We start from the raw sequence: 27,056 nt of genomic DNA, 5'->3' as shown, positions 1-27,056 counted from the left end.
AATCACTGCTGTGGCTTTACCAGAACGGCATTTACATCGAAAAGCACAGGAAAAACTGATCACTGAAAATGGGAAAATATATCCATGCGCTACTTGAACCCATTGATAAACGTGAACCACAATTAATTGACTGAGGTTGCAGTACCTACAGCTTCCACACGGTGTCTAGAGTCTTGTCATTTCCCTTCGAGTTTTTTCTTGGTCAAACACATACAGGACACCGTATCTCCTCCGGTCTAGGACCGGATATTTTCGTTGAGTTTCTAGCCGGACATTTTTCCAGAGCTAATGATCTTTACATCGCCTCCTGATGAATTTTATCGCTTATTAACGTTTACTAATACCTAAAGTTGCATTACAAACGTATTTCGAAGTGTTTTGTGAAAGTTTATCGTCGACTTTTTGAATTTAAAAAAATGACGTTACGTTTTGAAACGATGTTTTTTTCGTTTATCACACAGTCTACATATAACGATATCTAGGCTTTATATGGACCGATTTAATCGAAATAAAGACCCAAATAGTGTTTATGGGACATCTAGGAGTGCCAACAAAGAAGATGGTGAAAGGTAATGAATGTTTTCTATTTTATTGTGCGGTTTGTGTAACGCCGAAATGCTAATTATTTTGTTTACGTCCCCTGTGGGTCTTTTGGGGTGTTGCATGCTATCAGATAATAGCTTCTCATGCTTTCGCCGAAAAGCATTTTAAAAATCTGACTTGTTGCCTGGATTCACAACGAGTGTAGCTTTAATTCGATACCCTGCATGTGTATTTTAATGAACTTTTGAGTTTTAACTAATACTATTAGCATTTAGCGTAGCGCATTTGCATTTCCAGAGCTCTAGTTGGGACGCAAGCGTCCCGAGTAGAAGCAACAGGTTAAGTTACGTTCACCTTGCCATAATTAAATGCGGTGTTTCGCAGTTTTTGCATGAATGCTGCCGTCATACATCCGCACCCGCAGCTTGTTGATAAAACAACTATGGGAATACTTTGATTACAGAGCGGATGAGGGCCAGCTCACCCAAACAACTATGGGAATACTTTGATTACAGAGCGGATGAGGGCCAGCTCACCCAAACAACTATGGGAATACTTTGATTACAGAGCGGATGAGGGCCAGCTCACCCAAACAACTATGGGAATACTTTGATTACAGAGCGGATGAGGGCCAGCTCACCCAAACAACTATGGGAATACTTTGATTACAGAGCGGATGAGGGCCAGCTCACCCAAACAACTATGGGAATACTTTGATTACAGAGCGGATGAGGGCCAGCTCACCCAATCTAACTTTGATTACAGAGGGATGAGGGCCAGCTCACCCAAACAACTATGGGAATACTTTGATTACAGAGCGGATGAGGGCCAGCTCACCCAAACAACTATGGGAATACTTTGATTACAGAGCGGATGAGGGCCAGCTCACCCAAACAACTATGGGAATACTTTGATTACAGAGCGGATGAGGGCCAGCTCACCCAAACAACTATGGGAATACTTTGATTACAGAGTGGATGAGGGACAGCTCACCCAAACAACTATGGGAATACTTTGATTACAGAGCGGATGAGGGCCAGCTCACCCAAACAACTATGGGAATACTTTGATTACAGAGCGGATGAGGGCCAGCTCACCCAAACAACTATGGGAATACTTTGATTACAGAGCGGATGAGGGCCAGCTCACCCAAACAACTATGGGAATAATTTGATTACAGAGCGGATGAGGGCCAGCTCACCCAAACAACTATGGGAATACTTTGATTACAGAGCGGATGAGGGACAGCTCACCCAAACAACTATGGGAATACTTTGATTACAGAGCGGATGAGGGCCAGCTCACCCAAACAACTATGGGAATAATTTGATTACAGAGCGGATGAGGGCCAGCTCACCCAAACAACTATGGGAATACTTTGATTACAGAGCGGATGAGGGCCATCTCAATTATTCTACTAACGACTAAATCCAAATAGTTGCTAAGTGACAATGACATGAAGATACTGTACTGAGCATTCCCGGTGAGCATTATAATACGACTACATTCTAAAAGTGAAAATGCACTCATAGCGATGACAACAATATATTTAGACTACTTTGCGTTTGTCTGGGCTTGCTAACCACTGTTTTTGGTGGAGCATTGCATCCTGGGAGTTAAAATGCAGTGTAAAAATGCATTGTATTTCTATGTAGACTATTTCAATATGAAAGCGTCAGAAATTAGCTTAAAAGGCCTTGTTTACACAGGCAGCCCAATTCTGATCAAAAACATTTACCAATCAGATCAGCTTTGAAAAAAAGATCTGAAGTGAAAAGACCAATTAGTGGAAAACGTATCAGAATTGTGCTTTCCTTGTGGTAAACACAGCCATAGTGGTTTTTATGTCGTTTTGGAACTAAACTATTCATATAGGCCCTGATTTCAGACCTGAGTTAAGCGCGTAAATTAATTTTTTTACATCCTTCTCTCTCTGTGCGTATTCTGACCTTGAATTTAAGCACGAGAATAGCACGCTATTCACCCGCTTTTTGCTTAGGAGATCAAATAAATGAAGGTGTGTCAGAGGTGTGTCTACAGTTACACCGTATTCTGACCTTTACTTAATTCCCTCATAATTCCCACCACTTTTACGGGCGAAGAAACCGCGAATAAGGTCGAGCAAACCAGCCGGTTCCAAGTGGAGAAACACTTTCCTTTTTCCGATATAATCTCCATGCACTGAATGTATAAATGGATTAAAAGCTAGGTAAATGAGTAATCAGTTTGTAGAAGGGGATTGTAAATACACGTAGCAATTCTTTTTAGATGATTTTTCCTTATGATCCCTGGAAACCAGTTATATGGAAACAGACTGAAAATCATATCAACTTGACATGTATATTACAGTCCCCTTTTCCCACAGTGAAATAGGCTACGAATAGCTGTGCCGTTATTCAGAAATCTAATTGTGTGCCCTCAGAGTTTGCATAGAGGACATTTGGAGGTCTGTAAGGGCTAAACGTGCCCAGTTGACGTGTGCTCTTTAGAATGTTTGGAAAGCCCGGGCTCTTCCGCAAAGCCCAGCTCTGTGGAGTGTACGGCTTAAAGTGGTCCTATGGACAGATACTCCAATCACCTCTGTGGAGTGTATGGCTTAAAGTGGTCCTACGGACAGATACTCCAATCACCTCTGTGGAGTGTACGGCTTAAAGTGGTCCTACGGACAGATACTCCAATCTCCTCTGTGGAGTGTATGGCTTAAAGTGGTCCTATGGACAGATACTCCAATCACCTCTGTGGAGTGTACGGCTTAAAGTGGTCCTATGGACAGATGCTCCAATCACCTCTGTGGAGTGTACGGCTTAAAGTGGTCCAACGGACAGATACTCCAATCACCTCTGTGGAGTGTACGGCTTAAAGTGGTCCTATGGACAGATACTCCAATCTCCTCTGTGGAGTGTATGGCTTAAAGTGGTCCTATGGACAGATACTCCAATCACCTCTGTGGAGTGTACGGCTTAAAGTGGTCCTATGGACAGATACTCCAATCTCCTCTGTGGAGTGTAAGGCTTAAAGTGGTCCTATGGACAGATACTCCAATCACCTCTGTGGAGTGTACGGCTTAAAGTGGTCCTATGGACAGATACTCCAATCACCTCTGTGGAGTGTACGGCTTAAAGTGGTCCTATGGACAGATACTCCAATCACCTCTGTGGAGTGTACGGCTTAAAGTGGTCCTATGGACAGATACTCCAATCACCTCTGTGGAGTGTACGGCTTAAAGTGGTCCTATGGACAGATACTCCAATCACCGCTGTGGAGTGTATGGCTTAAAGTGGTCCTATGGACAGATACTCCAATCACCGCTGTGGAGTGTATGGCTTAAAGTGGTCCTATGGACAGATACTCCAATCACCTCTGTGGAGTGTACGGCTTAAAGTGGTCCTATGGACAGATACTCCAATCTCCTCTGTGGAGTGTATGGCTTAAAGTGGTCCTATGGACAGATACTCCAATCACCTCTGTGGAGTGTACGGCTTAAAGTGGTCCTATGGACAGATACTCCAATCACCTCTGTTGAGTGTACGGCTTAAAGTCGTCCTATGGACAGATACTCCAATCTCCTCTGTGGAGTGTATGGCTTAAAGTGGTCCTATGGACAGATACTCCAATCACCGCTGTGGAGTGTATGGCTTAAAGTGGTCCTATGGACAGATACTCCAATCACCTCTGTGGAGTGTACGGCTTAAAGTGGTCCTATGGACAGATACTCCAATCTCCTCTGTGGAGTGTATGGCTTAAAGTGGTCCTATGGACAGATACTCCAATCACCTCTGTGGAGTGTACGGCTTAAAGTGGTCCTATGGACAGATACTCCAATCACCGCTGTGGAGCTGTGGCAAATAAATGGGAGGGAAAAAAGCCCAGTGGCTAGATGTGCCAAGCTTATAGAGACATACCCCAAGAGACTTGCAGCTGTAATAGCTGTAAAAGGTGGCTCTACAAATTATTGACTTTGGGGGGGTGAATAGTTATGCAAGTTTTCTGTTTTTTTATTGTGTCTTATTTCTTCTTTGTTTAACAAAAAATATCTAGCATCTTCAAAGTGGTAGGCATGTTGTGTAAATCAAAATGATACCAACTCACCAAAAAAATCCATTTTAATTTCAGGTTGTAAGGTAACAAAATAGGAAAAATGCCAAGGGGGGTGAATACTTTGGCAAGACACTGTACATGATATTTGTGTGTCTCCCTCATCATTATTCACGATTCATTCAGGATTATCCGTAACCATGGTAGCATCCACATTCATGTAGAAGTGTTTAGAAACATATTCTATTCACAATAAACGTGACTCCAAAATGACACAATACATGATTTACCTTTTTAAAATTATTATTTAAAATTTGTAAAAAGCCCCCAAAAATTGATAATTTATTTAGTTATTTTATGAACCCTTATTTTACCGGTAAGTTGACTGAGAACACATTCTCATTTACAGCAACGACCTGGGGAATAGTTACAGGGGAGAGGAGGGGGGGAGGAATGAAGCAATTAGAAGCTTTTTATTATTTTCGTTTTGCCACAAAATAATCTGAACACGACCAAAACCAACATCAAATGCATCCAACTGTAAAAAGCTGTCATGCAGCGTGGTAAATGTTCATCCTTTTAATGGTAAAACTGAACACTATCAAACAAGCAACAAAAGAACAACCGAAACAGCTCCGTCAGGTTTAAAACACACTGAACAGAAAACAACCACACACAAACAAAAGTGGGAAAACAGGCTGCCTAAATATGGTTCTCAATCAGAGACAACGATTGACAGCTGCCTCTGATTGAGAACCATACCAGGCCAAACACATAGAAAACCAGAACTAGAACAACACATAGAATGCCCACCCCAACTCACGCCCTGACCAACCTAAACAAGAAACATAACAAACACATAGAAAACCAGAACTAGAACAACACATAAAATGCCCACCCCAACTCACGCCCTGACCAACCTAAACAAGAAACATAACAAACACATAGAAAACCAGAACTAGAACAACACATAAAATGCCCACCCCAACTCACGCCCTGACCAACCTAAACAAGAAACATAACAAAGGAACTAAGGTCAGGACGTGACACCAACAAAGTTACAGTCACAAGCTTGATGTAGTCATTGCATTCTATGCATATTGGAATAAAATACTTTTCTACTACTTTAATACACATATAAGTTCATTTGTGTTTAAATTTAATTAATTAATTTAATTTAAATGTCTAAATGGTTCAAAGCTGACAGTCTGCTCTTTAACCTCATAGTCATTGTTTGATTTCAAATGCAAAATTCTTGGAGTGTAAAAAGTAGAGAAACGTGCTCACTAATTACTGTATGTTTTAATATTTACTGGGTAAGCCACAACTGAGTCAAATAACACTCAACTAATAACACAAACAAACAAACAAATAACACTCAATCGCATTTTTGTTTTGCGCCTTTCAAGGCTATTTCACAGGGCGTTGCATATTCTCACAGGCTTTAATGGGATTGATAATGGGCTTAGAGCATATATGGTTCATTAGGGGTGAAATAGAGAACAGTTGGTATTTATCAATGGTTATTTCCTACCAGTGGTAATCTCCTACCGGTGGTTATCTCCTACCGGTGGTTATCTCCTACCAGTGGTTATCTCCTACCAGTGGTTATCTCCTACCAGTGGTTATTTCCTACCAGTGGTTATCTCCTACCAGTGGTTATCTCCTACCAGTGGTTATCTCCTACCAGTGGTTATCTCCTACCACTGGTTATCTCCTACCAGTGGTTATCTCCTACCAGTGGTTATCTCCTACCAGTGGTTATCTCCTACCAGTGGTTATTTCCTACCAGTGGTAATCTCCTACCGGTGGCTATCTCCTACCGGTGGTTATCTCCTACCAGTGGTTATCTCCTACCAGTGGTTATCTCCTACCAGTGGTTATCTCCTACCAGTGGTTATCTCCTACCAGTGGTTATATCCTACCAGTGGTTATCTCCTACCGGTGGTTATCTCCTACCAGTGGTTATCTCCTACCAGTGGTTATATCCTACCAGTGGTTATCTCCTACCAGTGGTTATCTCCTACCAGTGGTTATCTCCTACCAGTGGTTATCTCCTACCAGTGGTTATCTCCTACCAGTGGTTATCTCCTACCAGTGGTTATATCCTACCAGTGGTTATCTCCTACCAGTGGTTATCTCCTACCAGTGGTTATCTCCTACCAGTGGTTATCTCCTACCAGTGGTTATCTCCTACCAGTGGTTATCTCCTACCAGTGTGAGACTCGTAAGATTGTTTGATAAATCACACTTTTTCTATACTTAAGTAATATTTTAGAATAATTTCTATGCAATATTGATAAATGCAATATCCCTCTCTCTCTCTCTCTCTCGCTTTCTCTCTCCCTCCCTCTCTCTCTCTCTCTCTCTCTCTCTCTCTCTCTCGCTTTCTCTCTCCCTCCCTCTCTCTCGCTTTCTCTCTCCCTCCCTCTCTCTCTCTCTCTCTCTCTCCCTCCCTCTCTCTTTCCCTCTCTATATGTCTCTCTCTTTCTCTCTCTCTCCCTCCCTCTCTCTCTCTCTCTCTCTCTCTCTCGCTTTCTCTCTCCCTCCCTCTCTCTTTCCCTCTCTATATGTCTCTCTCTTTCTCTCTCTCTCCCTCCCTCTCTCTCTCTCTCTCTCTCTCTCTCTCTCTCTCGCTTTCTCTCCCCTCCCTCTCTCTTTCCCTCTCTATATGTCTCTCTCTTTTGCCTTCTATCTCTCTCTATCCCCCCCTCTCTCTCTCTCTCTCGCTTTCTCCCTCCCTCCTTCTCTCTTTCCCTCTCTATCTCTCTCTCTTCTCTCCCTCTCTCTCTCTCCCTCCTTCTCTCTCCTTCTCTCTCCTTCTCTCTCTCTCTCTCTCTCTCTCTCTCTCTCTCTCTCTCCCTCCTTCTCTCTCTTTCTCTCTCTCTTTCCCCCCCTCTCTCTCTCTCTCTCTCTCTCTCTCTCTCTCTCTCTCTCTCTCTCTGTCTATCTCTCTCTCTCTCTCTCTCCCTCCTTCTCTCTTTCCCTCTCAATCTCTCTCTGTATACATATGTTTACATTGCCAAAGCAAGTGAAATGGATAAACAAAAGTGAAATAACAATAAAAGTGGACAGTACATCTCTCCCTCCCTATCCCTCACTTTCTCCCTCCCTATCCCTCACTTTCTCCCTCCCTATCCCTCACTCTCTCCCTCCCTATCCCTCACTTTCTCCCTCCCTATCCCTCACTCTCTCCCTCCCTATCCCTCACTTTCTCTCCCAATCCCTCACTCTCTCCCTCCCTATCCCTCACTTTCTCCCTCCCTATCCCTCACTTTCTCTCCCAATCCCTCACTCTCTCCCTCCCTATCCCTCACTTTCTCCCTCCATATCCCTCACTTTCTCCCTCCATATCCCTCACATCCCTCACTTTCTCCCTCCATATCCCTCACTTTCTCCCTCCCTATCCCTCACTCTCTCCCTCCCTATCCCTCACTCTCTCTGCCTATCCCTCACTTTCTCCCTCCATATCCCTCACTTTCTCCCTCCATATCCCTCACTTTCTCCCTCCATATCCCTCACTTTCTCCCTCCATATCCCTCACTTTCTCCCTCCCTATCCCTCACTCTCTCCCTCCCTATCCCTCACTCTCTCTGCCTATCCCTCACTCTCTCCCTCCATATCCCTCACTTTCTCCCTCCATATCCCTCACTTTCTCCCTCCATATCCCTCACTTTCTCTCCCTATCCCTCACTCTCTCCCTCCCTATCCCTCACTCTCTCCCTCTCTCCCACCCACCAGCACCAAACCAACATTAGATGAGATATGGGTCTGGGATCAGTAGTTAAACATCTTTCTCTCTCCCACCCCCCAGCACCAAACCAACATTAGATGAGATATGGGTCTGGGATCAGTAGTTAAACCTCTTTCTCTCTCCCACCCCCCAGCACCAATCCAACATTAGATGAGATAATGGTCTGGGATCAGTAGTTAAACCTCTTTCTCTCTCCCACCCCCCAGCACCAAACCAACATTAGATGAGATATGGGTCTGGGATCAGTAGTTAAACCTCTTTCTCTCTCCCACCCCCCAGCACCAAACCAACATTAGATGAGATAAGTGTCTGGGCTCAGTCGTTCGATAAGCTGATGAAGAATCCTGCAGGTCGGAACGTGTTCAGGGAGTTCTTAAGGACTGAGTACAGCGAGGAGAACATGTTGTTCTGGCTGGCCTGTGAAGACCTCAAACAGGAGATGAACAAGAACACAGTAGAGGAGAAGGCACGCATGATCTACGAGGACTACATCTCTATCCTGTCCCCCAAAGAGGTACGTAGTGCACTTTTTCTTCTGTTCTCTCCTCTTTCTCCCCTCTCCATCTTCTCCTCAAAAAAGGTATTGTTTTCTCCCCTCCCCATCTCCATCTTCTCCTCAAAAAAGGTATTGTTTTCTCCCCTCTCCATCTCCATCTTCTCCTCAAAAAAGGTATTGTTTTCTCCCCTCTCCATCCTCATCTTCTCCTCCAAAAAGGTATTGTTTTCTCCCCTCTCCATCCTCATCTTCTCCTCCAAAAAGGTATTGTTTTCTCCCCTTTCCTCTGACTCCATACTCTCATCATATCTGTCATCCTTTTCTCCATATCTCTCGTCCTCTTCCTCATACTTGTCATCCTCTTCTCCATATGTGTCTATTCTCTTCTACATGTCTATACTCTCTCCATAGAAGTACAAGTACTCCTCAATTTCACGTCTCAAATTGGAAAGACTACTCCGTGCCCCTCCAAACTCAGAACATTCCTTAGTTCACGTCTCATATTGGAAAGACTACTCCGTGCCCCTCCAAACTCAGAACATTCCTTAGTTCACGTCTCAAATTGGAAAGACTACTCCGTGCCCCTCCAAACTCAGAACATTCCTTAGTTCACGTCTCATATTGGAAAGACAACTCCGTTCCAAACTCAGAACATTCCTTAGTTTGCGGCAAATTGTTCCCACAACACAGAAACGGTGCAGTTGTACTGATGATTATTTAAGTGATAATGCCAGAGAAGCAGATGCACTCTCTCCCTCCCTATCCCTCACTCTCTCCCTCCCTATCCCTCACTCTCTCCCTGCCAGAGAAGCAGATGCACTCTCTCCCTCCCTATCCCTCACTCTCTCCCTCCCTATCCCTCACTCTCTCCCTGCCAGAGAAGCAGATGCACTCTCTCCCTCCCTATCCTCACTCTCTCCCTCCCTATCCCTCACTCTCTCCCTGCCAGAGAAGCAGATGCACTCTCTCCCTCCCTATCCCTCACTCTCTCCCTGCCAGAGAAGCAGATGCACTCTCTGCCTCCCTATCCCTCACTCTCTCCCTGCCAGAGAAGCAGATGCACTCTCTCCCTGCCAGAGAAGCAGATGCACTCTCTCCCTCAAACTCTCTCCCTGTTTGTTCTGTATCTATGGACGCGACCCAGTCGTTCAGTCTTGTTATTCTGTATCTATGGACGAGACCCAGTCGTTCAGTCTTGTTGTTCTGTATCTATGGACGAGACCCAGTCGTTCAGTCTTGTTGTTCTGTATTTATGGGACGTGACCCAGTCGTTCAGTCTTGTTGTTCTGTATTTATGGGACGTGACCCAATCGTTCAGTCTTGTTGTTCTGTATCTATGGGACGTGACCCAGTCGTTCAGTCTTTTTGTTCTGTATCTATGGACGTGACCCAGTCGTTCTGTCTCTTTGTTCTGTATCTATGGACGTGACCCAGTCGTTCTGTATCTATGGGACGTGACCCAGTCGTTCTGTATCTATGGACGCGACCCAGTCATTCAGTCTTTTTGTTCTGTATCTATGGGACGAGACCCAGTCGTTCAGTCTTTATGTTCTGTATCTATGGACGTGACCCAGTCGTTCAGTCTTTATGTTCTGTATCTATGGGACGTGACCCAGTCGTTCAGTCTTTATGTTCTGTATCTATGGACGTGACCCAGTCGTTCAGTCTTTATGTTCTGTATCTATGGACGTGACCCAGTCGTTCAGTCTTTTTGTTCTGTATCTATGGTGACCCAGTCGTTCAGTCTTTTTGTTCTGTATCTATGGTGACCCAGTCGTTCAGTCTTGTTGTTCTGTATCTATGGGACGTGACCCAGTCGTTCAGTCTTTTTGTTCTGTATCTATGGGATGAGACCCAGTCGTTCAGTCTTGTTGTTCTGTATCTATGGGATGAGACCCAGTCGTTCAGTCTTGTTGTTCTGTATCTATGGACTCGACCCAGTCGTTCAGTCTTGTTGTTCTGTATTTATGGGACGTGACCCAGTCGTTCAGTCTTTTTGTTCTGTATCTATGGACGTGACCCAGTCGTTCAGTCTTTTTGTTCTGTATCTATGGACGTGACCCAGTCGTTCTGTATCTATGGACGTGACCCAGTCATTCAGTCTTTTTGTTCTGTATCTATGGACGTGACCCAGTCGTTCTGTATCTATGGGACGTGACCCAGTCGTTCTGTATCTATGGACGCGACCCAGTCATTCAGTCTTTTTGTTCTGTATCTATGGGACGAGACCCAGTCGTTCAGTCTTTATGTTCTGTATCTATGGACGTGACCCAGTCGTTCAGTCTTTTTGTTCTGTATCTATGGACTCGACCCAGTCGTTCAGTCTTTATGTTCTGTATCTATGGACGTGACCCAGTCGTTCAGTCTTTTTGTTCTGTATCTATGGTGACCCAGTCGTTCAGTCTTGTTGTTCTGTATCTATGGACCCGACCCAGTCGTTCAGTCTTTTTGTTCTGTATCTATGGACGTGACCCAGTCGTTCAGTCTGTTTGTTCTGTATCTATGGTGACCCAGTCGTTCAGTCTTGTTGTTCTGTATCTATGGTGACCCAGTCGTTCAGTCTTTTTGTTCTGTATCTATGGACGTGACCCAGTCGTTCAGTCTTTTTGTTCTGTATCTATGGACTCGACCCAGTCGTTCAGTCTTGTTGTTCTGTATCTATGGACTCGACCCAGTCGTTCAGTCTTTTTGTTCTGTATCTATGGACGCGACCCAGTCGTTCAGTCTTGTTGTTCTGTATCTATGGACTCGACCCAGTCGTTCAGTCTTGTTGTTCTGTATCTATGGACGCGACCCAGTCATTCAGTCTTTATGTTCTGTATCTATGGGACGTGACCCAGTCGTTCAGTCTTGTTGTTCTGTATCTATGGACGTGACCCAGTCGTTCTGTATCTATGGGACGTGACCCAGTCGTTCTGTATCTATGGACGCGACCCAGTCATTCAGTCTTTTTGTTCTGTATCTATGGACGCGACCCAGTCGTTCAGTCTTTTTGTTCTGTATCTATGGGACGAGACCCAGTCGTTCAGTCTTTTTGTTCTGTATCTATGGGACGAGACCCAGTCGTTCAGTCTTTATGTTCTGTATCTATGGACTCGACCCAGTCGTTCAGTCTGTTTGTTCTGTATCTATGGTGACCCAGTCGTTCAGTCTTGTTGTTCTGTATCTATGGTGACCCAGTCGTTCAGTCTTTATGTTCTGTATCTATGGACGTGACCCAGTCGTTCAGTCTTTTTGTTCTGTATCTATGGGACGTGACCCAGTCGTTCAGTCTTTTTGTTCTGTATCTATGGGACGTGACCCAGTCGTTCAGTCTTTTTGTTCTGTATCTATGGGACGTGACCCAGTCGTTCTGTATCTATGGACGCGACCCAGTCGTTCAGTCTTTTTGTTCTGTATCTATGGGACGTGACCCAGTCGTTCAGTCTTTTTGTTCTGTATCTATGGACGCGACCCAGTCGTTCAGTCTTTTTGTTCTGTATCTATGGACTCGACCCAGTCGTTCAGTCTTTATGTTCTGTATCTATGGGACGTGACCCAGTCGTTCAGTCTTTTTGTTCTGTATCTATGGACGCGACCCAGTCGTTCAGTCTTTTTGTTCTGTATCTATGGGACGTGACCCAGTCGTTCAGTCTTTTTGTTCTGTATCTATGGACGTGACCCAGTCGTTCAGTCTTGTTGTTATGTATCTATGGTGACCCAGTCGTTCAGTCTTGTTGTTCTGTATCTATGGACTCGACCCAGTCGTTCAGTCTTTATGTTCTGTATCTATGGTGACCCAGTCGTTCAGTCTTGTTGTTCTGTATCTATGGTGACCCAGTCGTTCAGTCTTGTTGTTCTGTATCTATGGTGACCCAGTCGTTCAGTCTTTTTGTTCTGTATCTATGGTGACCCAGTCGTTCAGTCTTGTTGTTCTGTATCTATGGTGACCCAGTCGTTCAGTCTTGTTGTTCTGTATCTATGGACATGACCCAGTCGTTCAGTCTTTTTGTTCTGTATCTATGGTGACCCAGTCGTTCAGTCTTTTTGTTCTGTATCTATGGTGACCCAGTCGTTTAGTCTTTTTGTTCTGTATCTATGGTGACCCAGTCGTTCAGTCTTTTTGTTCTGTATCTATGGACTCGACCCAGTCGTTCAGTCTTTTTGTTCTGTATCTATGGACTCGACCCAGTCGTTCAGTCTTTTTGTTCTGTATCTATAGACGAGACCCAGTCGTTCAGTCTTTTTGTTCTGTATCTATGGTGACCCAGTCGTTCAGTCTTTTTGTTCTGTATCTATGGTGACCCAGTCGTTCAGTCTTGTTGTTCTGTATCTATGGACGTGACCCAGTCGTTCAGTCTTTTTGTTCTGTATCTATAGACGAGACCCAGTCGTTCAGTCTTTTTGTTCTGTATCTATGGACACGACCCAGTCGTTCAGTCTTGTTGTTCTGTATCTATGGACATGACCCAGTCGTTCAGTCTTGTTGTTCTGTATCTATGGTGACCCAGTCGTTCAGTCTTTTTGTTCTGTATCTATGGACGTGACCCAGTCGTTCAGTCTTTTTGTTCTGTATCTATGGTGACCCAGTCGTTCAGTCTTTTTGTTCTGTATCTATGGGACGTGACCCAGTCGTTCAGTCTTTTTGTTCTGTATCTATGGACATGACCCAGTCGTTCAGTCTTGTTGTTCTGTATCTATGGTGACCCAGTCGTTCAGTCTTTTTGTTCTGTATCTATGGACGTGACCCAGTCGTTCAGTCTTTTTGTTCTGTATCTATAGACGAGACCCAGTCGTTCAGTCTTGTTGTTATGTATCTATGGACGCGACCCAGTCGTTCAGTCTTTTTGTTCTGTATCTATGGGACGTGACCCAGTCGTTCAGTCTTTTTGTTCTGTATCTATGGACGTGACCCAGTCGTTCAGTCTTTTTGTTCTGTATCTATGGGACGTGACCCAGTCGTTCAGTCTTTTTGTTCTGTATCTATGGGACGTGACCCAGTCGTTCAGTCTTGTTGTTCTGAATCTATGGACTCGACCCAGTCGTTCAGTCTTTTTGTTCTGTATCTATGGACTCGACCCAGTCGTTCAGTCTTGTTGTTCTGTATCTATGGACGCGACCCAGTCCTTCAGTCTTTTTGTTCTGTTTCCACGAATGCCATCCAATCGTTCGCTCTAAATGTTCAGTTTCCATGGTGGCTGGCAACGTTCTTATCCCTTGCTTGCTAGCTAGCCAACATTGGCTAACACAGTGATGTTAAACAGCACAGCCAGAATAACAGCAAAGTAGCTGCGTTTGTTTGTTCCATAACAATAATGTGAAATTTTTTCCTGGTACAGATAATTTGCTCACTTGCCAGGACACTTTTCAGAAAAGATAGCCAACTACACAACACAATCACTTCAAACTGAAGATGGAATAACAGCAAACTAGCTGGATTTAGTGTTTTCTTTGTGTATATCCATAAAAGTAGAATGCTGATTCGTGATTTCGACTGGCTGAGAACAAAATGGCAGCCTGTCTGCCTCCTTCCTTCATTACAATGAGGACAGCTGGAGACCTCATTTAAATATTGAAACAACATTGCAAATGTCGAAGAGAGACAAATCTCCTCTGTTGAAAACCAAATGTCGGAGAGAGACAAATCTCCACTGTTGAAAACCAGTTCAAAAAGAAATGGGAGATAATGTCTAGATGTTCTTTACGGTGTAGATCCTAGTACACAAAGGACCTGGCTGAGCTGATGAGACAGTGGATTGCGCAGTCAGATGGAACAGAGTAAATAGGCATTTTAAGGTCATAGATTTAGCCGGTTGGTAACTTGTGGAATAGACACCGGCTGGAATGCTGTTTTAACCAACCAGCATCCAGGATTAGACCCACCCGTTGTATAAACAATGAGTAACAACTTGCTAGGCGTGGCTGGTAGGTGGCTGATAGGATGGCAATGAGGGTACAGCGTTGCTGGTAGGTGGCTGATAGGATGGCAATGAGGGTACAGCGTTGCTGGTAGGTGGCTGATAGGATGGCAATGAGGGTACAGCGTTGCTGGTAGGTGGCTGATAGGATGGCAATGAGGGTACAGCGTTGCTGGTAGGTGGCTGATAGGATGGCAATGAGGGTACAGCGTTGCTGGTAGGTGGCTGATAGGATGGCAATGAGGGTACAGCGTTGCTGGTAAGGTGGCTGATAGGATGGCAATGAGGGTACAGCGTTGCTGGTAAGGTGGCTGATAGGATGGCAATGAGGGTACAGCGTTGCTGGTAGGTGGCTGATAGGATGGCAATGAGGGTACAGCGTTGCTGGTAAGGTGGCTGATAGGATGGCAATGAGGGTACAGCGTTGCTGGTAAGGTGGCTGATAGGATGGCAATGAGGGTACAGCGTTGCTGGTAAGGTGGCTGATAGGATGGCAATGAGGGTACAGCGTTGCTGGTAAGGTGGCTGATAGGATGGCAATGAGGGTACAGCGTTGCTGGTAAGGTGGCTGATAGGATGGCAATGAGGGTACAGCGTTGCTGGTAGGGTGGCTGATAGGATGGCAATGAGGGTACAGCGTTGCTGGTAGGTGGCTGATAGGATGGCAATGAGGGTACAGCGTTGCTGGTAAGGTGGCTGATAGGATGGCAATGAGGGTACAGCGTTGCTGGTAGGGTGGCTGATAGGATGGCAATGAGGGCACACAAACCAGGCTGGCATATTTATTCTAAATAAAAATGTATTCTAAATAAAAGTCTCACAAAGTTGGTTCTCAAAGTGTAACTGAAAACAAAACACTCTCCCACTCACTTTAACTGAATCTAGTATTAGACTTAACTTGACTGTCACAGTGGTCTCCTAGCTACAGCTGACAAAGCCTCCTCAACAACACCTCTCAACAACTAGGTTTGGTTGTTACGGTTACCGTATTACCGGCACACTGGCAATCATGAGTCAAACCGCAGTCCAATTCCACGTGAGTCACACAGTAATCTTCTTTTATACAATCTGGATATGCGTTATGCCGTTAGCGAGGTGGGTTTTGTTTGATATGCGTAGTCAAACAAAACCCACGTCGCTAACGGCCATCATGTAGCCAGCAGCTAACGTTAGTCAAACAAAACCCACCTCGCTAACGACCATCATATTGCCAGCAGCTAACGTTAGTCAAACAAAACCCACGTCGCTAACGGCCATCATGTAGCCAGCAGCTAACGTTAGTCAAACAAAACCCACCTCGCCACGACCATCATGTAGCCAGCAGCTAACGTTAGTCAAACAAACCCCACCTCGCTAACGACCATCATATTGCCAGCAGCTAACGTTAGTCAAACAAAACCCACGTCGCTAACGGCCATCATGTAGCCAGCAGCTAACGTTAGTCAAACAAAACCCACGTCGCTAACAGCCATCATGTAGCCAGCAGCTAACGTTAGTCAAACAAAACCCACGTCGCTAACGGCCATCATGTAGCCAGCAGCTAACGTTAGTCAAACAAAACCTACCTCGCCACGACCATCATATAGCCAGCAGCTAACGTTAGTCAAACAAACCCCACCTCGCTAACGACCATCATATTGCCAGCAGCTAACGTTAGTCAAACAAAACCCACGTCGCTAACGGCCATCATGTAGCCAGCAGCTAACGTTAGTCAAACAAAACCCACCTCGCTAACGACCATCATATTGCCAGCAGCTAACGTTAGTCAAACAAAACCCACGTCGCTAACGACCATCATGTAGCCAGCAGCTAACGTTAGTCAAACAAAACCCACGTCGCTAACGGCCATCATGTAGCCAGCAGCTAACGTTAGTCAAACAAAACCCACGTCGCTAACGGCCATCATGTAGCCAGCAGCTAACGTTAGTCAAACAAAACCCACGTCGCTAACGGCCATCATGTAGCCAGCAGCTAACGTTAGTCAAACAAAACCCACCTCGCTAACGGCCATCATGTAGCCAGCAGCTAACGTTAGTCAAACAAAACCCACGTCGCTAACGGCCATCATGTAGCCAGCAGCTAACGTTAGTCAAACAAAACCCACGTCGCTAACGGCCATCATGTAGCCAGCAGCTAACGTTAGTCAAACAAAACCCACGTCGCTAACGGCCATCATGTAGCCAGCAGCTAACGTTAGTCAAACAAAACCCACCTCGCCACGACCATCATGTAGCCAGCAGCTAACGTTAGTCAAACAAACCCCACCTCGCTAACGACCATCATATTGCCAGCAGCTAACGTTAGTCAAACAAAACCCACGTCGCTAACGGCCATCATGTAGCCAGCAGCTAACGTTAGTCAAACAAAACCCACGTCGCTAACGGCCATCATGTAGCCAGCAGCTAACGTTAGTCAAACAAAACCCACGTCGCTAACGGCCATCATGTAGCCAGCAGCTAACGTTAGTCAAACAAAACCTACCTCGCCACGACCATCATATAGCCAGCAGCTAACGTTAGTCAAACAAAACCCACCTCGCTAACGACCATCATATAGCCAGCAGCTAACGTTAGTCAAACAAAACCCACGTCGCTAACGGCCATCATGTAGCCAGCAGCTAACGTTAGTCAAACAAAACCCACGTCGCTAACGGCCATCATGTAGCCAGCAGCTAACGTTAGTCAAACAAAACCTACCTCGCCACGACCATCATATAGCCAGCAGCTAACGTTAGTCAAACAAAACCCACCTCGCTAACGACCATCATATAGCCAGCAGCTAACGTTAGTCAAACAAACCCCACCTCGCTAACGACCATCATATTGCCAGCAGCTAACGTTAGTCAAACAAAACCCACGTCGCTAACGGCCATCATGTAGCCAGCAGCTAACGTTAGTCAAACAAAACCCACGTCGCTAACGGCCATCATGTAGCCAGCAGCTAACGTTAGTCAAACAAAACCCACGTCGCTAACGGCCATCATGTAGCCAGCAGCTAACGTTAGTCAAACAAAACCCACCTCGCCACGGCCATCATGTAGCCAGCAGCTAACGTTAGTCAAACAAAACCCACCTCGCTAACGGCCATCATGTAGCCAGCAGCTAACGTTAGTCAAACAAAACCCACGCCGCTAACGCCATCATGTAGCCAGCAGCTAACGTTAGTCAAACAAAACCCACGTCGCTAACGGCCATCATGTAGCCAGCAGCTAACGTTAGTCAAACAAAACCCACCTCGCTAACGGCCATCATGTAGCCAGCAGCTAACGTTAGTCAAACAAAACCCACGTCGCTAACGGCCATCATGTAGCCAGCAGCTAACGTTAGTCAAACAAAACCCACGCCGCTAACGGCCATCATGTAGCCAGCAGCTAACGTTAGTCAAACAAAACCCACGCCGCTAACGGCCATCATGTAGCCAGCAGCTAACGTTAGTCAAACAAAACCCACCTCGCCACGACCATCATGTAGCCAGCAGCTAACGTTAGTCAAACAAACCCCACCTCGCTAACGACCATCATATTGCCAGCAGCTAACGTTAGTCAAACAAAACCCACGTCGCTAACGGCCATCATGTAGCCAGCAGCTAACGTTAGTCAAACAAAACCCACGTCGCTAACGGCCATCATGTAGCCAGCAGCTAACGTTAGTCAAACAAAACCCACGTCGCTAACGGCCATCATGTAGCCAGCAGCTAACGTTAGTCAAACAAAACCTACCTCGCCACGACCATCATATAGCCAGCAGCTAACGTTAGTCAAACAAAACCCACCTCGCTAACGACCATCATATAGCCAGCAGCTAACGTTAGTCAAACAAAACCCACGTCGCTAACGGCCATCATGTAGCCAGCAGCTAACGTTAGTCAAACAAAACCCACGTCGCTAACGGCCATCATGTAGCCAGCAGCTAACGTTAGTCAAACAAAACCCACGTCGCTAACGGCCATCATGTAGCCAGCAGCTAACGTTAGTCAAACAAAACCCACCTCGCCACGGCCATCATGTAGCCAGCAGCTAACGTTAGTCAAACAAAACCCACCTCGCTAACGGCCATCATGTAGCCAGCAGCTAACGTTAGTCAAACAAAACCCACGTCGCTAACGGCCATCATGTAGCCAGCAGCTAACGTTAGTCAAGCAAAACCCACGTCGCTAACGGCCATCATGTAGCCAGCAGCTAACGTTAGTCAAACAAAACCTACCTCGCCACGACCATCATATAGCCAGCAGCTAACGTTAGTCAAACAAACCCCACCTCGCTAACGACCATCATATTGCCAGCAGCTAACGTTAGTCAAACAAAACCCACGTCGCTAACGGCCATCATGTAGCCAGCAGCTAACGTTAGTCAAACAAAACCCACCTCGCCACGACCATCATGTAGCCAGCAGCTATAACGTTAGTCAAACAAAACCCACCTCGCCATGACCATCATGTAGCCAGCAGCTATAACGTTAGTCAAACAAAACCCACCTCGCTAACTACCATCATATAGCCAGCAGCTAACGTTAGTCAAACAAAACCCACCTCGCCATGACCATCATGTAGCCAGCAGCTATAACATTAGTCAAACAAAACCCACCTCGCCATGACCATCATGTAGCCAGCAGCTATAACGTTAGTCAAACAAAACCCACTTCGCTAACTACCATCATGTAGCCAGCAGCTAACGTTAGTCAAACAAAACCCACCTCGCCATGACCATCATGTAGCCAGCAGCTATAACGTTAGTCAAACAAAACCCACTTCGCTAACTACCATCATGTAGCCAGCAGCTAACGTTAGTCAAACAAAACCCACCTCGCCACGACCATCATGTAGCCAGCAGCTAACGTTAGTCAAACAAAACCCACCTGGCTAACGACCATCATATAGCCAGCAGCTATAACGTTAGTCAAACAAAACCCACCTCGCCACGACCATCATGTAGCCAGCAGCTATAACGTTAGTCAAACAAAACCCACCTCGCTAACTACCATCATGTAGCCAGCAGCTATAACGTTAGTCAAACAAAACCCACCTCGCTAACGGCCATCATGTAGCCAGCAGCTATAACGTTAGTCAAACAAAACCCACCTCGCCACGACCATCATGTAGCCAGCAGCTATAACGTTAGTCAAACAAAACCCACCTCGCTAACTACCATCATGTAGCCAGCAGCTATAACGTTAGTCAAACAAAACCCACCTCGCCATGACCATCATGTAGCCAGCAGCTATAACATTAGTCAAACAAAACCCACCTCGCCATGACCATCATGTTGCCAGCAGCTAACGTTAGTCAAACAAAACCCACGTCGCTAACGGCCATCATGTAGCCAGCAGCTAACGTTAGTCAAACAAAACCCACCTCGCCACGACCATCATGTAGCCAGCAGCTATAACGTTAGTCAAACAAAACCCACCTCGCTAACTACCATCATGTAGCCAGCAGCTAACGTTAGTCAAACAAAACCCACCTCACCACGACCATCATGTAGCCAGCAGCTAACGTTAGTCAAACAAAACCCACCTCGCTAACGGCCATCATGTAGCCAGCAGCTAACGTTAGTCAAACAAAACCCACGTCGCTAACGGCCATCATGTAGCCAGCAGCTAACGTTAGTCAAACAAAACCCACGTCGCTAACGGCCATCATGTAGCCAGCAGCTAACGTTAGTCAAACAAAACCTACCTCGCCACGACCATCATATAGCCAGCAGCTAACGTTAGTCAAACAAAACCCACCTCGCTAACGACCATCATATAGCCAGCAGCTAACGTTAGTCAAACAAACCCCACCTCGCTAACGACCATCATATTGCCAGCAGCTAACGTTAGTCAAACAAAACCCACGTCGCTAACGGCCATCATGTAGCCAGCAGCTAACGTTAGTCAAACAAAACCCACGTCGCTAACGGCCATCATGTAGCCAGCAGCTAACGTTAGTCAAACAAAACCCACGTCGCTAACTACCATCATGTAGCCAGCAGCTAATGTTAGTCAAACAAAACCCACGTCGCTAACGGCCATCATGTAGCCAGCAGCTAACGTTAGTCAAACAAAACCCACGTCGCTAACGGCCATCATGTAGCCAGCAGCTAACGTTAGTCAAACAAAACCCAACTCGCTAACGACCATCATATAGCCAGCAGCTAACGTTAGTCAAACAAAACCCACCTCGCCACGACCATCATGTAGCCAGCAGCTAACGTTAGTCAAACAAAACCTACCTCGCCACGACCATCATATAGCCAGCAGCTAACGTTAGTCAAACAAAACCCACCTCGCTAACGACCATCATATAGCCAGCAGCTAACGTTAGTCAAACAAACCCCACCTCGCTAACGACCATCATATTGCCAGCAGCTAACGTTAGTCAAACAAAACCCAACTCGCCACGACCATCATGTAGCCAGCAGCTATAACGTTAGTCAAACAAAACCCACCTTGCTAACTACCATCATGTAGCCAGCAGCTAACGTTAGTCAAACAAACCCCACCTCGCTAACGACCATCATATTGCCAGCAGCTAACGTTAGTCAAACAAAACCCACCTCGCCACGACCATCATGTAGCCAGCAGCTAACGTTAGTCAAACAAACCCCACCTCGCTAACGACCATCATATTGCCAGCAGCTAACGTTAGTCAAACAAAACCCACCTCGCCACGACCATCATGTAGCCAGCAGCTATAACGTTAGTCAAACAAAACCCACCTTGCTAACTACCATCATGTAGCCAGCAGCTAACGTTAGTCAAACAAAACCCACCTCGCTAACGACCATCATGTAGCCAGCAGCTATAACGTTAGTCAAACAAAACCTACCTCGCCACGACCATCATGTAGCCAGCAGCTATAACGTTAGTCAAACAAAACCCACCTCGCTAACTACCATCATGTAGCCAGCAGCTAACGTTAGTCAAACAAAACCCACCTCGCCATGACCATCATGTAGCCAGCAGCTATAACGTTAGTCAAACAAAACCCACTTCGCTAACTACCATCATGTAGCCAGCAGCTAACGTTAGTCAAACAAAACCCACCTCGCCACGACCATCATGTAGCCAGCAGCTATAACGTTAGTCAAACAAAACCCACTTCGCTAACTACCATCATGTAGCCAGCAGCTATAACGTTAGTCAAACAAAACCTACCTCGCCACGACCATCATGTAGCCAGCAGCTATAACGTTAGTCAAACAAAACCCACCTCGCTAACTACCATCATGTAGCCAGCAGCTAACGTTAGTCAAACAAAACCCACCTCGCCATGACCATCATGTAGCCAGCAGCTATAACGTTAGTCAAACAAAACCCACTTCGCTAACTACCATCATGTAGCCAGCAGCTAACGTTAGTCAAACAAAACCCACCTCGCCACGACCATCATGTAGCCAGCAGCTAACGTTAGTCAAACAAAACCCACCTGGCTAACTACCATCATATAGCCAGCAGCTAACGTTAGTCAAACAAAACCCACGCCGCTAACGGCCATCATGTAGCCAGCAGCTAACGTTAGTCAAACAAAACCCAACTCGCTAACGACCATCATATAGCCAGCAGCTAACGTTAGTCAAACAAAACCCACCTCGCCACGACCATCATGTAGCCAGCAGCTAACGTTAGTCAAACAAAACCTACCTCGCCACGACCATCATATAGCCAGCAGCTAACGTTAGTCAAACAAAACCCACCTCGCTAACGACCATCATATAGCCAGCAGCTAACGTTAGTCAAACAAACCCCACCTCGCTAACGACCATCATATTGCCAGCAGCTAACGTTAGTCAAACAAAACCCACCTCGCCCGACCATCATGTAGCCAGCAGCTATAACGTTAGTCAAACAAAACCCACCTTGCTAACTACCATCATGTAGCCAGCAGCTAACGTTAGTCAAACAAAACCCACCTCGCTAACGACCATCATGTAGCCAGCAGCTATAACGTTAGTCAAACAAAACCTACCTCGCCACGACCATCATGTAGCCAGCAGCTATAACGTTAGTCAAACAAAACCCACCTCGCTAACTACCATCATGTAGCCAGCAGCTAACGTTAGTCAAACAAAACCCACCTCGCCATGACCATCATGTAGCCAGCAGCTATAACGTTAGTCAAACAAAACCCACTTCGCTAACTACCATCATGTAGCCAGCAGCTAACGTTAGTCAAACAAAACCCACCTCGCCACGACCATCATGTAGCCAGCAGCTAACGTTAGTCAAACAAAACCCACCTGGCTAACTACCATCATATAGCCAGCAGCTAACGTTAGTCAAACAAAACCCACCTCGCCACGACCATCATGTAGCCAGCAGCTAACGTTAGTCAAACAAAACCCACCTCGCCACGACCATCATGTAGCCAGCAGCTAACGTTAGTCAAACAAAACCCACCTCGCTAACGACCATCATGTAGCCAGCAGCTAACGTTAGTCAAACAAAACCCACCTCGCTAACTACCATCATGTAGCCAGCAGCTAACGTTAGTCAAACAAAACCCACCTCGCTAACGACCATCATGTAGCCAGCAGCTATAATGTTAGTCAAACAAAACCCACCTTGCCACGACCATCATGTAGCCAGCAGCTAACGTTAGTCAAACAAAACCCACGTCGCTAACGGCCATCATGTAGCCAGCAGCTAACGTTAGTCAAACAAAACCCACCTCGCCACGGCCATCATGTAGCCAGCAGCTAACGTTAGTCAAACAAAACCCACCTCGCTAACGGCCATCATGTAGCCAGCAGCTAACGTTAGTCAAACAAAACCCACGTCGCTAACGGCCATCATGTAGCCAGCAGCTAACGTTAGTCAAACAAAACCCACGTCGCTAACGGCCATCATGTAGCCAGCAGCTAACGTTAGTCAAACAAAACCTACCTCGCCACGACCATCATATAGCCAGCAGCTAACGTTAGTCAAACAAACCCCACCTCGCTAACGACCATCATATTGCCAGCAGCTAACGTTAGTCAAACAAAACCCACGTCGCTAACGGCCATCATGTAGCCAGCAGCTAACGTTAGTCAAACAAAACCCACCTCGCCACGACCATCATGTAGCCAGCAGCTATAACGTTAGTCAAACAAAACCCACCTCGCCATGACCATCATGTAGCCAGCAGCTATAACGTTAGTCAAACAAAACCCACCTCGCTAACTACCATCATATAGCCAGCAGCTAACGTTAGTCAAACAAAACCCACCTCGCCATGACCATCATGTAGCCAGCAGCTATAACATTAGTCAAACAAAACCCACCTCGCCATGACCATCATGTAGCCAGCAGCTATAACGTTAGTCAAACAAAACCCACTTCGCTAACTACCATCATGTAGCCAGCAGCTAACGTTAGTCAAACAAAACCCACCTCGCCATGACCATCATGTAGCCAGCAGCTATAACGTTAGTCAAACAAAACCCACTTCGCTAACTACCATCATGTAGCCAGCAGCTAACGTTAGTCAAACAAAACCCACCTCGCCACGACCATCATGTAGCCAGCAGCTAACGTTAGTCAAACAAAACCCACCTGGCTAACGACCATCATATAGCCAGCAGCTATAACGTTAGTCAAACAAAACCCACCTCGCCACGACCATCATGTAGCCAGCAGCTATAACGTTAGTCAAACAAAACCCACCTCGCTAACTACCATCATGTAGCCAGCAGCTATAACGTTAGTCAAACAAAACCCACCTCGCTAACGGCCATCATGTAGCCAGCAGCTATAACGTTAGTCAAACAAAACCCACCTCGCCACGACCATCATGTAGCCAGCAGCTATAACGTTAGTCAAACAAAACCCACCTCGCTAACTACCATCATGTAGCCAGCAGCTATAACGTTAGTCAAACAAAACCCACCTCGCCATGACCATCATGTAGCCAGCAGCTATAACATTAGTCAAACAAAACCCACCTCGCCATGACCATCATGTTGCCAGCAGCTAACGTTAGTCAAACAAAACCCACGTCGCTAACGGCCATCATGTAGCCAGCAGCTAACGTTAGTCAAACAAAACCCACCTCGCCACGACCATCATGTAGCCAGCAGCTATAACGTTAGTCAAACAAAACCCACCTCGCTAACTACCATCATGTAGCCAGCAGCTAACGTTAGTCAAACAAAACCCACGTCGCTAACGGCCATCATGTAGCCAGCAGCTAACGTTAGTCAAACAAAACCCACCTCGCCACGACCATCATGTAGCCAGCAGCTATAACGTTAGTCAAACAAAACCCACCTCGCCATGACCATCATGTAGCCAGCAGCTATAACGTTAGTCAAACAAAACCCACCTCGCTAACTACCATCATATAGCCAGCAGCTAACGTTAGTCAAACAAAACCCACCTCGCCATGACCATCATGTAGCCAGCAGCTATAACATTAGTCAAACAAAACCCACCTCGCCATGACCATCATGTAGCCAGCAGCTATAACGTTAGTCAAACAAAACCCACTTCGCTAACTACCATCATGTAGCCAGCAGCTAACGTTAGTCAAACAAAACCCACCTCGCCATGACCATCATGTAGCCAGCAGCTATAACGTTAGTCAAACAAAACCCACTTCGCTAACTACCATCATGTAGCCAGCAGCTAACGTTAGTCAAACAAAACCCACCTCGCCACGACCATCATGTAGCCAGCAGCTAACGTTAGTCAAACAAAACCCACCTGGCTAACGACCATCATATAGCCAGCAGCTATAACGTTAGTCAAACAAAACCCACCTCGCCACGACCATCATGTAGCCAGCAGCTATAACGTTAGTCAAACAAAACCCACCTCGCTAACTACCATCATGTAGCCAGCAGCTATAACGTTAGTCAAACAAAACCCACCTCGCTAACGGCCATCATGTAGCCAGCAGCTATAACGTTAGTCAAACAAAACCCACCTCGCCACGACCATCATGTAGCCAGCAGCTATAACGTTAGTCAAACAAAACCCACCTCGCTAACTACCATCATGTAGCCAGCAGCTATAACGTTAGTCAAACAAAACCCACCTCGCCATGACCATCATGTAGCCAGCAGCTATAACATTAGTCAAACAAAACCCACCTCGCCATGACCATCATGTTGCCAGCAGCTAACGTTAGTCAAACAAAACCCACGTCGCTAACGGCCATCATGTAGCCAGCAGCTAACGTTAGTCAAACAAAACCCACCTCGCCACGACCATCATGTAGCCAGCAGCTATAACGTTAGTCAAACAAAACCCACCTCGCTAACTACCATCATGTAGCCAGCAGCTAACGTTAGTCAAACAAAACCCACCTCACCACGACCATCATGTAGCCAGCAGCTAACGTTAGTCAAACAAAACCCACCTCGCTAACGGCCATCATGTAGCCAGCAGCTAACGTTAGTCAAACAAAACCCACGTCGCTAACGGCCATCATGTAGCCAGCAGCTAACGTTAGTCAAACAAAACCCACGTCGCTAACGGCCATCATGTAGCCAGCAGCTAACGTTAGTCAAACAAAACCTACCTCGCCACGACCATCATATAGCCAGCAGCTAACGTTAGTCAAACAAAACCCACCTCGCTAACGACCATCATATAGCCAGCAGCTAACGTTAGTCAAACAAACCCCACCTCGCTAACGGCCATCATGTAGCCAGCAGCTAACGTTAGTCAAACAAAACCCACGTCGCTAACGGCCATCATGTAGCCAGCAGCTAACGTTAGTCAAACAAAACCCACGTCGCTAACTACCATCATGTAGCCAGCAGCTAATGTTAGTCAAACAAAACCCACGTCGCTAACGGCCATCATGTAGCCAGCAGCTAACGTTAGTCAAACAAAACCCACGTCGCTAACGGCCATCATGTAGCCAGCAGCTAACGTTAGTCAAACAAAACCCAACTCGCTAACGACCATCATATAGCCAGCAGCTAACGTTAGTCAAACAAAACCCACCTCGCCACGACCATCATGTAGCCAGCAGCTAACGTTAGTCAAACAAAACCTACCTCGCCACGACCATCATATAGCCAGCAGCTAACGTTAGTCAAACAAAACCCACCTCGCTAACGACCATCATATAGCCAGCAGCTAACGTTAGTCAAACAAACCCCACCTCGCTAACGACCATCATATTGCCAGCAGCTAACGTTAGTCAAACAAAACCCAACTCGCCACGACCATCATGTAGCCAGCAGCTATAACGTTAGTCAAACAAAACCCACCTTGCTAACTACCATCATGTAGCCAGCAGCTAACGTTAGTCAAACAAACCCCACCTCGCTAACGACCATCATATTGCCAGCAGCTAACGTTAGTCAAACAAAACCCACCTCGCCATGACCATCATGTAGCCAGCAGCTAACGTTAGT

The 27,056-nt window shown here is 46.1% G+C and overlaps 1 protein-coding gene across 2 annotated transcripts in view; it reads left to right on the top strand.

Annotated features, from left to right (window-relative positions):
• Window positions 1-27,056, top strand: part of LOC115125462 (regulator of G-protein signaling 17-like) — a 148,465-nt gene that overhangs the window by 91,102 nt on the left and 30,307 nt on the right. For both annotated transcript variants that reach the window (XM_065020971.1, XM_065020970.1), the window contains exon 5: window positions 8,612-8,846. In XM_065020971.1, coding sequence (XP_064877043.1) covers window positions 8,612-8,846 — 235 coding nt within the window. The remainder of the gene's footprint in view (window positions 1-8,611; window positions 8,847-27,056) is intronic.

This window comes from Oncorhynchus nerka, linkage group LG7 (genome assembly GCF_034236695.1).
Source record: "Oncorhynchus nerka isolate Pitt River linkage group LG7, Oner_Uvic_2.0, whole genome shotgun sequence".
Taxonomy (NCBI): Eukaryota; Metazoa; Chordata; class Actinopteri; order Salmoniformes; family Salmonidae; genus Oncorhynchus; species Oncorhynchus nerka.
This window is presented reverse-complemented; position numbering and strand designations above follow the sequence as displayed.